At 43.3% G+C, this 15,217-nt stretch overlaps 1 protein-coding gene across 1 annotated transcript in view; it reads left to right on the top strand.

The window, feature by feature from the left end:
• SCN5A (sodium voltage-gated channel alpha subunit 5) overlaps positions 1-15,217 on the top strand; it is a 317,379-nt gene that overhangs the window by 125,209 nt on the left and 176,953 nt on the right. Inside the window, exons 9-10 of the mRNA XM_090047773.1 lie at positions 12,699-12,840; positions 14,449-14,646. Of these exons, the coding sequence (XP_089903899.1) occupies positions 12,699-12,840; positions 14,449-14,646 (340 nt within the window). The remainder of the gene's footprint in view (positions 1-12,698; positions 12,841-14,448; positions 14,647-15,217) is intronic.

Raw genomic sequence — 15,217 nt, 5'->3', positions numbered from 1 at the left:
ATGGTGGAGATCCTTTGGTGGGTGTTGGGATGTTCAGTTGTATCATATTGTATTTACCTTCTGGTCAGGTTTTTAGATTTGAGGTAACTAGCAAGTCTGTTTTAGCACACTTTTAAAGGAATGGAATAGGCGCCCTGAGGTTTCCCTGCTCCTCTGCCATTGCAGAGGGATACGAATCCAAACTCAGCTATTCTGGTGATTATTAGATGAGGAGACTGAAATTTCTGCTTTTAAGTGTTTTAACAAATATTTTTGATAGAGACTACATCCTGCGTCAGGGGAGCAGCCTTACATTAGAAGGGGCTCTGAGATAGAATAAGTAATTGTTGCTAGATACTTTATCATGGGCAACCCAATCATCTCAAAGGCAAGAGTTTAATTGAATTATTAGTGGGGTTTGGGATATATATATATATATTTACCTAACAAGCAGTCAAGATACCAGAAAACCAGGAGCTAATGGACCTAGCATTGATTCTGATCGAGAAGGGATTTTGAGTGATGCCTGCCACTTGGCAGTAGTAACCGTAACTCTGTGCTGTGATATTTTACCCAGAGGGCAGAAAGAAAAAATAACCCTGAAGACTTAGAAGGTCATGAAAATGTGTTGTAAAGCATATCTGGCTGTGATCTAGCTATATGAAAGGCTGCTTTAGAATTCATGGTACAGAGGGTTGCTTGCGGGGGGCGTTAAAAACTCTGTATGTCTCGGCTTCCCCAGGACTGAGCTGTTTGTTGTTTTGATTTGTCATCTGGTGTCCCAGGAACTTCCTTCAGGATCTCTGAAATAACACATTTACTTTCGTTTAATTTAGTTTTTTTCCTTCAATAAAATAGTTTGCTTTTTTCTACCTAACTCCAAACATAACGTTCTAGGTGTGTTGCTGGAGCAGCAGAATTTTCTTTGCATTTACTAGAAGTTAAGCGTCCAGCAGAAACAAGGTTTAGTGTTTGTAGTGAAGGGAAAAATCAAATGAGAGTGGAGGCAGACAAAGCTGCTGTTTTGTTCCAAGTGCATTTCAGTGTGTCACAACAAATACTTTAAGAGACTTGAGCTCCTAGAAAAAAATTCTTCCTCTCTGAGAAATGTAGACAAGACATCGCTGTCCAGCCAGGAACTGGAAATAGCGACAGCAGCATACACTATTAAAAAAGACTTGTCTTTTTTGCATAAGTATTTCCTAATACTAAAAATACCATTGCAAAAACTCTCATTTTCATCCAGGCAGTTTTGTTTTGCCCGTGCGGATATCTTGTTCCATTTCTGATTAAGATAATAGGGGCGAAGCTATCTAGCCTGATTTCTAAAGGGACTAAAGCAGCCTGATTTAAGCCTGATTTTAAGGGTTCCCTTTTTTTTTAGTTCCCCGCCAGCATAGCACTGCATCTTTTTTTTTAGTTACCTTTAGTACCTTCTGGTGAAGGGCCAGAAAAGATTAATTATATTGATCAAAAGTATGGAAAGGCTACAGCAAAATGATGGGCTGAAACATACTCTGGCTTTACTAGAATCCTGCGCTGGCATCAGGTACATTGGAGCTTCAAAGCGTAGGCAGACATGCAGCCCCCTTCATGGGAGCAGGTGGGCCTGCACACTGCTGATATCAGTGGTCTGACTGTAGACGGGAACACAGCCTGCAACACGGCAGGCAGCCGATCATTAATCACCACTTCCTTATAAAGTCATAGGATCATAGAAACTTAGGACGGGAAGGGACCGCAGGAGGTCTCATCTAGCCCAACCCTTGGCTCAGAACAAGACCATCCCCAACTAGATCATCCCAGCCAAGGCTTTGTCTAGTCAGGTCTTAAAAGCCTCTGCCATCTCCCTAGGTTGTCTGTTCCAATGCTTTGCTACCGTCTTAGTGAGAAATTTCAACCTAATATCTAAACTTCCCCTGCTGCAACTTGAGCCCATTGCTTTGATCTGTCATCTGTCACCACTGAAAACAGTCCAGCTCCAGCCTCTTTGAAACCCCCCTTCAAGTAATTAAAGGCTGCTATTAAATCCCCTCTCAGTCTTCTCCTCCCCAGGCTAAATTGACCAGTGCATTTTCTTTAAATAGAGATGGCTTAAAACATAAACCAGGGCTGTCAAACTGGGTTGGCTTCCTGAGCTACATCCACACTGCAGGGCTCTTCTACGGGAGCTAGTGTCCACATTGACAGGCCTATGGTTCAGCCCCCTTTAATGGTGAGCCCACCTGCAGCCCCAGAGCAGGACACGCAGCCAAGACAGCATAAGTGACTGAATGGCAGCTTTAAAATTAACCACCACCCCCACCCGCCCCACCACCCACAGACATTCACATTTATGAACTGAACAACTGAGCGGAAATTGGTCTTTTCTTTTCGTTCAATCAACTGGCTGCTATTGAGGATCCCTCCCAGAGTACACCTGCTACACTGCGAATGTCCCAGGTACATGCCCATCCTACTCACTGGACCAAAACAGGATGGCAGGTGTAGTGGGGGGGTACTCGCAAAGAAAGGATGCTATATCAGGTTACGCCAACCCCCACTGTATTATTAATGCAATCACATTACGGGAACGAGCTGCATTACTGAAAACTTAACTCGTTAATTTTGTAAACCTGGAGCCTGGCCTTCCTTTGTGAAAACAGGATACAAAGCTGAAGGAATCAACCGCAGCGTGGGATTCAGCTGAAAAGCTTCTCCCTCCTCCCCCAAAAATATGGAAAAGGGGAAAAGTGATTTTTGGTTTTGCAGTTTCCTTTGAATTGCATTCCTATTTTTCAAGTTTTTTCAATTACCCTTTCCTCCCATTTTGGGGATTATGTCTCACCCTTCCTTTGTGACTTGGATCCACACAGGCAACAAGAAACTGTGGGACAGCTGGGAAGCCAACACAGGCCCGTCCGTAGCTCAAACTAAACACATTTAGGAGAAAAAGGGAAAAGGGCCTTTTTGTCCCTTTAGCTTTTCCATTCATAGTAATCTCAGTTCCGTGGTTGAAATGACGATAGGAAAACATGTTTTCAGAGAAGTGTGCTTTTTTCAAGTCAACTGTATCCTCCTTGTGTCTCAAGCTCAGACTGCTTAACTTGTTTTTATTTCATTTTGCACAACACATCCTGTATGTCCAGCTCTTGGGCAGGAATAGTCTGCAAAATTATACCAGCAATGCAAGTACATTTGCATCATGTCAGTCCTGATATTGCCAAAAAGACTAGTGAACAGGAAGAAAAAGCAGCCAGTAAAGCTACTCAGGATGTAGCAAGAAGGCACCTTTGGCAACTGCATCCTAGTAACTGTTGCTATAGAAACTTTAGCTACCTTTATCCTCACTATAACCTTGATTTTTCTTGGCAGGATACATTAAGCAACTGATGTAGTGTCAGTCTAGAACAAAGTGAGTTTCTACATAATTTTGGAAACTCTTTTGCTCTCACCTTAGTCAATGAAGAATTTAAATGGGGAATTTACATAAAACCTTTGAAAGTTTAGAAATGAATCCTAGTCCTGTTTACAGTCCTCTGACACGAGTATGTGCATCCTTCTGTGTTGCCGTATTTCACCAAGGAAATATAGCCCAACACATTCAACTGCATGAGATTATTCATTTTCAGTTCTATATATTGAAGCCGAGTTTTAACGGTGAGTTTTCCATGCCTACATGCTATCACTGGCACTTGTCATGGACGTGTAGTGATGCTCCCTCAGTTGTAACAATAATGCTTTGCACTTATGCATCCTCCAACCAATGGCTTTGCAGTGCTTTACAATCATTAGCTCAGATTCATGATGCCCTTGTGAAGTACGTAAGCCATGTCTCCTCTCTGGTAAAATTGTTAATTGTCTCGGACAAGCACTTCCTATCTTTTCACATACAACAGCCGCCGATGTTGCATTGCTTCGTGTTGCTTTCTCACCTGGGGCCCGTGGCTGGTTGAGAGAAGTGACCAACTGGCATCAGAATAGCAGCTGCACTGCATGGTGTCCCCAACTACTACTCCATTAACAAAAAAGAAAAACTTGCCTTGTTACTCAACCCCAGCTGTGTAGGGAAAGGTGGAACTGAATCAGAGACAAGTACACAAAGCCACACAGTGATTTCTTTTATTCCATTGCTGACAGTTAAAATACAGCCCTGGCATGCCTGATCTTCACCAGGCTTCTGTTTTCACTATGTATTATTTCAGTCTCCAAAGGCCCCAGTTAGGATTGAGACCCCATTGTGCTGGGTGCTATCCAGAGGAAAAAAAAGTCTCCTAGCTCTCCAGGGCTAGCAATCTAGAGACACAAGAGGGATGGCACACAAGCAAATGAGTCCAGTAAGGAACTGATCCAGCTTTGTTAGCTGCATGCCCTGTCTTGCAGAGGGTAGAGGTAGGAAGAGGAAGGAAAGAAAAAAGAACTAACTTGTCACCTGCCTAGCCATGATCATCAAGTTGGCTTTTGTAGGCATTGCAGCAAAGGTGGGCTGTAAAGAATGCTTTTAAGGACTATAAAGCAGTAGCCATTCTGTGTCCTCATCTCGAGTGTTTTAAGGTCTCCTCCCATGCAAAGTGTGGAGAGCTAAAGTCACAGTCTAGCAACAGGCACATTTAGCTTTTAAGCACGTAGTTTCATCCAAGTCAACAGATGACGCAGAGGCTTCAGTACAAGTAAAATAGTTTGTGGGGTTGGGGTGAGTGTGTTCAAGCATCTTATAGAATCGAGCCCGCCAGGATGGGCAGCAAAGACGGGGAATGCCAGCCATGCAAAAGCAGGGCCATGACGTCCAGTTTCTCCAGACCAAAATGCGGCTTCTTAAAATATCACTGGGCCGATGCAATCTTGTAAAGAACAAAATGCATTCTTAAGATTGTCAGAGCTCATGACCCAATTACACCCCAATTTAATAAGCAACACTAATGAACTCATTGCAATCCTTCGTACTTTACAGCATCTTTTAAATTAATATAACTAGATTCTGACGTAAGTAGCATCAGCTTTTCCATCTGCTTTGTACTGGCTAAAATCATATTGGCACGTCAGTGGTTTCTTTGTAGCAGGAGAGCCCCTTCCAGGAATGTAAAAGCCACAAGGCAGCAGGCCTAGCATCTGGCAAAAAATGTTCCTCTAATGCTGTAGGTCACAAGGTACAAACGTTAGCATCCCCACTCTTAGAGCATACATGTATAACACCCTGCTTCTGGGCAGGCCACTGGCAGAAGGAATTAAATCCAGGTCCACTGGATGTTAACAAATAAGTTATTGCTACTTGAGTGAAAGGACCTACTTCAGTTAGCCACAGATATAGCGAGCTCATCAACCACGGTGGGTGACATAGCCACTGCTAACAGGGGAGAGAGGCCACAGTAAGGGTGCACAATACATTTATGGCCAGTGTACTCTGCCTTCACATAGAAAATGTGGAACAGATACCCAAACTACAGCCTAAAGCTTACTAAATCACTTTACTCTGGGGTAAAATTACTGCATGAAAAACAGGAGTAAGTAACACCAGTATACCTGTCATGTGTCCACTTCTTCCCTGGGGTAACTGTTTGCTCAATGCAAGCAGGTTATTTTTGGCTCCCTTGCCAGCTAATGACAAGATGCTGTAAGAGTGCCAACTGTGACACCTGCCAAGGGCTGAACTGATCATCTGTCTGATCTGGATGCTAATTTATGTTACACTGGCATGAATGTGTCATATGAACTAAACCAGACTCCTGTGGTTTACACATTTACAATCTGACTTCATTAAGGATCATCTATTGCTATGCCATCCAAGAAACAGCACAGGGACATCCCTTTTGCTCCACAGAGGCAACCATCTGCTACTTATCTATATCCAAAGCAGCTGACAACCCCTCTTCGCTAGCTGGTGCATTGAAAGGTGGAGTCAAAGCAGCCCAATTTCCATCCACCTGGTTGGGTGGGAAGCAGCAGGCATGCAACGTTTCCTTGCCTCTTTGTGCCTGAACATAAGGTCAGGGGTGGCTGTGCAGGGGTATCGGAGATTCTGGCTCCATTTGTACACATGTGACGTGGTCTGCAATCTGGCTTTCCTGGGCCTGAACTGGAAGCCAGCGTGATTTCTCCATTTTAGGTTGCAGACTTGTGAACATGGTCACATCAATAGATACCCTGAGTCTGTCCTTGCGATTCTTCTATAGTTAGGTTAGGTTTGTTCCCCCTTGTTCTGTTAGACTTGCTTATGCGCCGCTGTTCCTTTAGCCGCATTGCCATGATATGTTCAGATTTTCCTTTTTTATAAAAATGACCCATTGAAATATTTCTGTTCCCACTGAGCACCTGCCAATGGGACATAGGGGCCAGATTTTACATAGCCGCTCTTGAAAACCTCAGAACGAGTAGTTTCATCTTATCAGGCAGCAGCCACAACATATCACCAGCAGCGAAGTTTTATGACATCTCTGGTTGCACCACAACACAAATGGACTACCTATGTGCTTCTCCCTCAGAGAAAGGAAGGGTCCTCATTTAGTTGTTTTGCTGGGGGGGGGTTTAAGGATGTCTGAAGTTCATAAACAAAGGGAAATAATGATGCATAGTGATTGCAGACAAGAAGCATGGCTACCTATTTGGCTTCCAAGTCTAAGGGAGAGAGAGCATCTCTTTTGGGGGACTAGTGAGATGCTTACGTGAAAGAGGTCTTCCAGGGGAAATGAACAGAGCTCTCCAATTAGAGATTTTGGCAGCAGCTAGACTTAAGAGCTCAACTCCTACCTGGTCCTACCTGGTAACCAACATGCTATTGCTCTGTCCCCTTTATAAATCCTTCTTTCTCTGAAGAACCATGAAGATCTAAAAAGTTAATAATATTCTGGCATTAGCTGCTTGCCTAAAGCTGTATCTACACGGTGAACTCCAGTGTCATCAAAAAGCACATTGAGCTACTGCGTAGTCACATCTGTACAGGCTTTGGACAGCCTAATTAGTACTGAAGGATGACTGTGGCAGTTAGACTGCCTCCATCCTAATTTGCCCACCCAGCATACTTGACAGCATCACTCTGGAGCATAGTAGCTAAAGGTATTTTCTGTATAGACATAGCCTTTTGACAAGCATGCTCTTCTATTCTGTGTTGAGTATTATAGTTGGGGTCAATTGAGTGTGTTCAGCTATTCCTCTTCCATTCTGCAACCACATCCAAACCCAATGCCTAATCAAAGCAAAAGGGTCCTCTCCCACTTGCTAGTTAACGCTTTTAAACCCTATGGGGTTCATGAGAGACCCCACTAAAATGAACCAGTTCAAATATATATTTCAACTGCTTTGGAAACTTCCAGCTCATAGTTATGCCTTTAAAGACCTATGGTAACAGTTGTTTTAACTTCCACAATCCCGTTAGTAATGCTGTTTGTCTCCTCCTTTTATTCCTTTCTGAAACAGGTCTGTGCAACCGACTGAGTGGGACGTCTGTTGCTCAGAGCAGCTGAAAGTACAGATTTTTGTGCAGCCCCCACCTCCCGATGTTTAATGACTTCAGGGATGACAGCCTCAGCTGCTGGGAATTCCTGACTCCAAGTGATACAGGGGCATCACCCAGACACTTTTAGGCACTAAAAAGCTGCAGTCCAGTACACAGTCATTTATAAATCTTCTTCCGTTGAACAGCTCCAGTGGTTCACTATTGTCTGGATCAGCAGGTTACTTGGTTTGCACAGATTAAACTTTTTAGCCAGAGTATTTTGTAATTGTGCCCCTCGGTGATTAGTGTCCAAAATGCCCAATTGGTGTTGTTGCTTCGGATGAGGCATTTTCTTATGTTCTTGCATTTCCTGCACCGATGCCAACTTACTCTGGTGATTATAGACTGATGGATGGAGGGATATATTGAGCTTTTAACTGTTCTGAATCAATGATACTGTAATTTCATTGTGATTAATTGGACAGCATCCTGCTACACTGCTGTGAAGGATGTTATTTTAACGTAGTTTGTTTTTGTTGCCAGTCCCTGTGAATCAGAAAAGAGTGCAGTCCCGTCAGACCCTTTCCCCTGAGGCTGCAGAGTCGAGAGGCTGCTAGAAAGTCCAAAGGGGAAGAGTTAACATATCTATCTCAGACTCTTCAGCAAACGCCCATGCTCCCTGAAAAAAAACTCCTTGGAGGGAATAGAGATAGTTCCAGAAGAATATCCTCAAATGGGAAGCTTTTAAGTCGATCATTTCCTTTGGCCTCCTCATGGGAAGCAGCTACTTCTTCATTTTCTTCTCCTCGTGAGGTTTCTAAATCATATGCATGGCTTATGGATTATCCCCCTCTATCAATTGCTCCTGCTTTCCAGTAGGCTCATTGGGAGTGAGCCTTGACTAAGAAAATATGAGCTGGACACAAAGACCCGTATTGGAGGATACAAGTCTGGTACAGCTAACAGTTAATGTTAATGGTACAGCTAACCTCTTGAACAGTTCTTCAGTTCAAGAGGTTAGAGGCTTATGATATTAATACTATAGACTCCTAGTTTGACCCCTGCTAATGGCTTAGATACAGTATTGAGCATTGTATACTATCATTCCATAATCAAGCAAGGTCCTTTTTCACTAGCGAGCTGGGATACACCTGTTAAATCATCTTATGCTAGTGGAAAGACGGGCCTATTGCAGGGAGATACAGATATAAGTTGGACAACTGTGTGCTATAAATAGAACGATGTTATTCAGAGGTTTTATCCCGTCTAATACTGGAAAGGGTTACATCTCCATTTTCGTTTTCCAAAAGTAAAAAATTGCTACTAATTTTACTGAGTAAATATCTCATTTATGTATGTTTCTCTGCCTTCTGTTCCTTCAAAATAGAGTCACTTTAGTCAGTGATACAGGCTGTGTATCTAAAAGGGATTTTGTAGTATCAGTGGAGATACCCAATCCTATGGTGCCATGAGGTTTACTGGAGATTTGCCAGGTGTGGCCAACATAGAATCACAGAATCATAGAAAATGAGGGTGGGAAGGGACCTTGGGAGGTCACATCTAGTCCAACCCTGTGCTTAAAGCAGGACCAGCCCCAGCTAGATCATCCCAGCCAAAGCTTTGTCTTAAAAACCTCCAAGGATGGAGAGTCCAGCACCTCTCTCAGAAGCCTGTTCCAGTGTTTCACCACCCTCTAGTGAGAAAATTCCTCCTAATATCTAATGCAAACTTCCCTTGCTGCAACTTGAGCCCATTGCTCCTTGTTCTGTCATCTGCCATCACTGAGAACAGTTGAAGGCTGCTATTAAATCCCCTCTCAGTCTCCTCGTCTCTAGAATAAATACGCCCAGTTCCCTCAGACTTTCCTCATAGTCCCCCAGCCCCTGAAACATTTTTGTCACCCCCCTCTGGACTCTCTCCAATTTGTCCACATCCTTTCTGTAGTGCAGGGCCCAAAACTGGACACGGGACTCCAGATGTGGCCTCCCCAGTGCTGAATAGAGGGGAAAAATCACTTCCCTCAACATACTGGCAACACACCTACCACGCAGCCCAGTACGCCGTTAGCCTTCTTGGCAACAAGGGCACACTGCTGGTTCACATTCAACTTATTGTCCACTGTAACTCCCAGGTCCTTGGCTGGCTGGGCAGCAGCTCTGCAGAAGGCCCCCAGCCTGTACTGTATACAGGTGCAGTACTGCTCAGAAAGTAATCTCAAGTAAATTTGCTACTTGTATTTGCAGGTAGCAAATTTACTCTTGATTAGAACCAATTACTGTGCAGTAATTGGCACAACAGCTCCAGTATTTCCCTTTCTTTTGGCCATTGCTTTGCACTTATTCAACACGGTGCCTGTAGCAGCTCTACTACCTAAAGGTGTTCTAGAAATCCTTTATCTGTGGTGAATTCAGAGAAAAATGTCCTGCTCCCATGGAAGTCAACAGTACAACTTCCAGTGACTTCACCTAGGGTAAGGCTGGGTCCAAAGTTAATGTAAATGGTCTTCAAACTTCATGCAGCTCGTCCCAGGTACTTCAGCCAAAAGTGCTAGTTTCAGAAAAAGGAATATAGTCGGTCATGTGGCCCAGTGAGGTGACTTGGGATTGGTCTTCCGTGCAGAACTTCCCTGGACAGAACGGCAAACTGAATCCCAAGCAAAGTGCCTTGTATCAAAACCATTGCTTTTTTTCAGACAAGAAGACCTTCTTGTGTCCTGTTTGGACACGCTTTTCCAGGTAAAGAAAAATGAATGTTTTTCTCAGGGTCAGGAGGGATCAGTTCATCAAAACACGGGAAAAATACCCCAGGCATGCTGCTGACCATATTAGGTTGTCTCCAGTAATAGATCAAAGAAGGAAACTTAATGAGTGTGTGGCTGCTTGGGATGCTACCCCGTTGGGACAGGGACCTATCTTGAAAGCTCAACTTACACAGGGGAAATGGACAAACCAAAGTATTCAGAGCACACGTGTATGTTGTAGAAAAGAGACCAGGTGGATTTTATGCTGCTTTCCTCTTCCGGGAGCCGGGAATGACCAAATCAAAGTAACGGAGGCCCTGTGGTTCTAATGACAAATGATGGGGAATGAAAGGCAGAAAGCTCAGGAAGGACTTTTTTTTTTTTTTTTTTTAAGATTGGAAGCAAAAGAATTGAAAATGTTTCTTCATTTTTTTCCCTTGAAGTGTATTCATTTGGCCACATATCCATCTGATGGAAATTTGCATGGCTGCACTGAGGCTGACAGAGTCTCAAATTATATGCTTGTTTAGTTTACTTTTGATTAAATATGGAAGTTTCTCTTTTTATCCTTCATGTAAAGCCCAGCTGAAATATAGATATTCACCCATCCTGTGACACTTCACCATTACTTTTTTCAGCATTTCAGAACAGGTTTATTAAAAAAAATTCTGCTTGATTAAAGAAACTGAACTAAAGTCCTTAAAGGGTTGTTCAATGCATAACATCAGTGTTTTACATGCGTGAAAATTTGAGTAACTTCAAAACTCCTGACAGTGTCCTGATGAACTATCTTTTCAACCCTAGCTGAGTACCATTCAGTAAGGGAATTTCTAAGATGCATTGGAGAAGAACAGAAGTCATCACAAAAGTCTAGCTAAGAGTTTTACCTGGAGTGGATGTGAAATCCCAGATCAGGTTACAACAGGTTATTGGGCCAGATCCTCATATGGCATAAATTGGTGTGGATCCAGTAGCTTCAGTAGAGCTATGCACATTGATATCAGCTGATGATCTTGCCCCAGTGTCATTATAGTGCTCAAGACAGTGATAAAGTGACAGGCTCTGTGGATGGGGGAGAGCACTGGATTGTGGTATATCTTGACTTCAGCACAGCTCTTGACACTGTTTCCCATAACGTTCTCACTAACAAGCTAAGGATATACGGTCTAGATGGAACTACTGTAAGGTGGATATATATCTGGTTGGATCATCATACTCAACGAGTGGTCCTCAATGACTCAATATCTAGTTGGGAGGAGCTGTCAAGTGGGGTTCCCCGGAGGTCTGTCCTGGGTCCAGTATTGTTTAACATCTTCATTCGTTATTTGGATGATGGGACTGAGTGCCCACGTAGCAAATTTGTAAACTGCACCAAGCTGGATGTAGTTCCAGGTACTCTGGAAGACAGGGCTAGGACCCAGGTGATGTGGATAGACTGTAAAAATTATCTATAATCAATCAGATGAGATTCAGCAAGGACAAATGCAAAATCCTGCACTTGGGACAGAATAACTGCATGTACAAATAGAGACTGGGGAATGACTGGCTGGGCTGCAGGACTGCAGAGAAGAACTTGGAGGTTATGGTAGCCCGTAAGCCGAATATGAGCCAAGAATGTACTCTGGATGCAGAAAAAGCCAACAGCATACACTAGGTTGCATTAACAGAAGTGTCACATGCAAATCAAGGGAAGTGCCTCTTCCACTCAATTCAGCACTGGTGAGGCTTCACCTTGCCCAGTGTGTCCAGTTTTGGGCTCCATGCCTCAAGAAGGATGTGGACAGTTTGGAAAGAGCCCAGCTCAGAGCAACAAAAATGCTCAGGGACCTCAGGGGCAATGTTTATGAAGAAAGGCTGAAATAACTAAGGTTATTTAGTCTGGAGAGAGAAGACTGCAGGGGGAATTTGAAAGCAGTCTTCAAATACCTGAAGGGCGATTACAGAGTGGAAATGGGCTTGTTTCTGGCACCATAGGGACAGGAATGGCAGTAATGGCTTCTAGCTTCATCAGGGGAAATTTAGGTTGGCGATTAGGAAGAACTTTCTGACTATGAAGGCGATCACACGCTGGAACAGACTACCTGGAGAAACTGCGCAATCTTTATCCTAAGAATGGGTTAGCCAGGGATGCTCCTGCCTCGAGCAGGAGGCTGGACTACATTACATTACCAGCCGCATTTTCCTGTGATCCTATAAGATCACTTGGTGTGATTTCAGATATGAACATGATCCCAGATCCACCCAGGTCTTTAGCCTTTTGACTCAAAGCCTATTGAAATTAATGGGAGTTAGAGGCCTAAATACCTGGCCCAGTGTTATCATGTAAAGGAAGATAATATTGTAAGGAAGTTTGGCATTAAGGAAGAAGTAGATAGGGTGGATTTTCTTAGTGTGATGTAGATGTTCACCCTTAAGTGTATCTGTAACCATTCTGTGCTTTCACACAACCGGACCAATTTCCCTTTGGGCTTTGGCACTTCCAATCCAAAAGGCGACGATACGTGGATTTCCAGGGAAAGCAGTTTTCTCCAACTCCTCTAATGTACAATTATTTTCTATTGTTATTTGCAGCACGTGTCCACAGGGCTATGGTTGCTACAAGGCTGGTGAAAATCCTGATCATGGCTACACAAGCTTTGATACTTTTGGCTGGGCATTTCTCTCTCTCTTCCGCCTGATGACACAGGATTACTGGGAGCGTCTCTATCAACAGGTATCCGATTTGCTTGTTAAAATGTGAAATAAACCAGTCATCCAGCTCGATGGTCAGAGTTAAAGAAATACAAGTTGTTGGTCTTCAGATAGAGAATGAATGACTCCCTTCTGTGCATTCTGGTCAGGAGCCATCAATTGCTTCAATGAAATTCCTTCTAAATAGTGGATTATGCCCATTCTCCTACTGAATGTCTCAGGAGGAGATTGATGGTGGGCAAAAAAGTCTTTCACTAATTGACATGCTTGAATCTGAATAAGGTCAGTTATTTCTGAAAAATGTCACCCTCTCTGGTTGTTCACCGGCCAGTGTAAACTGAAGCAGTGTTTCCAGTCTATCTCAAAGTGAAATGATTTCCATATTATTACAAAAGTCATTGCTGCACTTTGCATATTTCTTGCCAGTCATAGCAATGAACGAGCTGTAAATGGATGTGGGGACTGGTTGCATCCATGTAGTGAGAAGCATTCTGCCCAAATCAGATGTTTCATTCCAGAAGCCTGGTCTCTATGGGCATAGTGCTGACAAATTTGTTTGCAGTTTTCATGCATAGCAATAGTGGGTGCATCCAGATAAGTGCAGACCATGAAATCACACCTTGTGCCACTGCTAGTTGTCTCCAGGGAACACCCGTGCCACACGTCCTCTGGCACATGGCAGGTTACCTTGTGTGGGGTAGGGGAGGCTGGGACCAGCACGGTTGCTGGCCCCAACAGCCTTACCTGGAGTCCTGGGGGCCTCCCTGGGTTGCAGCCATGGCAGAAAGCCTGGCCAGCAGCCTGAGTGTGATTTCCAGCCAGCTAGGCTCTGCTTTTGGGTGGCGCATGCTGCTGCCACATGCACTGCCTGCTTTTTTTTGGCATTGCATGCAAAAAATAAGCACTGAATAGGCACTGAGTTGCATGCTTATGTTTGGATGTCCACACGGGTTTGCCTCCCACTGAAGATTTCTTTCTTCAGGTCAGGACCGAAGTAGGTCGGCAAGGACATAAGGAAAGGTGTACCCCCTGAGACCAGCCTGTACAGGCTTTCTGAATATATCCAGTACTTAAATTCCTTGTACTGCCATGTACCCAATTTATTTTTCTTTCAGAAAAAATGAACACTGTTTTGGAATTAAATAGCATGTCATTCACTTCATGGGTGCAGGGCTGCACATACAAATTGAGAAGGCTGAATTTAGACAGCCAATAGAGAGTTTGGGCAATCATCTCTTTTACCAGCTCCCCCCCAGAACTTGATATTATTTATAGCGAGGTGGCGGGACCACAGTATGTTGACACGAGTAAAGGAAGCTTGCACTGCAATCAATTACAAGTTTATCTGATACCAGGCAAACTTGGATATAATATTTATGAAGATAAGGGTGGATTTTCATTTTAAAAATGCATCTTGCTACGTGACATAAAGCTGGTTTGATTAAATGTTACCTGTTTCTTGGTGAAAGTCTGACTTCTTTTAATGGGCTTGTTTTTATAGCAAGCTGGATCCTAGTCAAGCTGTCAACAAATATCTAATTCAATAGCATTTTTATGTAAATCTTTCAAAGCATTTTATAGACTTACAGTTCTTCAGTATGTGTCAGACTGTTTACTTTTGTGCTTACAGACCCTGAGATCTGCTGGGAAGATCTACATGCTCTTTTTTATGCTGGTCATCTTCCTGGGCTCATTTTATCTGGTCAACTTGATCCTGGCTGTAGTAGCCATGGCTTATGAAGAGCAGAACCAAGCTACTATTGCTGAAACAGAGGAAAAGGAAAGGAAGTTTCGGGAAGCCATGGAAATGCTAAAGAAAGAGCAAGAGGTCTGTGAACCATTATGTGCTTGGTCTGAGAGAACTTGATCATGTAGCGCACCAGGAGTGCCATTTTCTTTATTCTAAACATGCCTGGCCGGTGAAATAAGGCCTCTGTTAGAAGCAGAAGCTCTCTGTAGTCTGCTTTAGAGTTGATCTTGGAAAAAAGGAATGGCTTTGCCAACAAGGGTCTTGCTAACGCAATAATGTTATACTGCTTTGGCTATGTCACTGTTGTTAAAGCAGAACATGTGGGCATAATTAGATGGGTATACTACATACTGTATAAACTTTTATACTGGTATAATTGTATCCGTATTGAGGTGTGTACTGATACAAGTGTTACGGTAAAAAAATGCATGCCTCCCCCCCAACTAAAGAAATTACCCAAGTACCAAAACTGTGTGAAGACCTGGCTTGAAGTAGCAGCCCTTTTCTTTGACCGTGTGAATTAACACTCTTTTCTTCTTTGCTTTATTAATCTTACAGCTTCAAACTAGCATTAACTGCCTGTTGTTTGACAAATGAGACAATATGTAAACTTTGCAATTTTGCACCCCTCCAGGTAAAATCCCATAGT

The sequence above is a fragment of the Crocodylus siamensis genome, chromosome 5 (genome assembly GCF_052110815.1).
Source record: "Crocodylus siamensis isolate JL-2025a chromosome 5, ASM5211081v1, whole genome shotgun sequence".
Classification (NCBI taxonomy): Eukaryota; Metazoa; Chordata; order Crocodylia; family Crocodylidae; genus Crocodylus; species Crocodylus siamensis.
The sequence above is the reverse complement of the archived record's forward strand: the minus strand, read 5'-3'. Positions and strand labels throughout refer to the sequence as shown.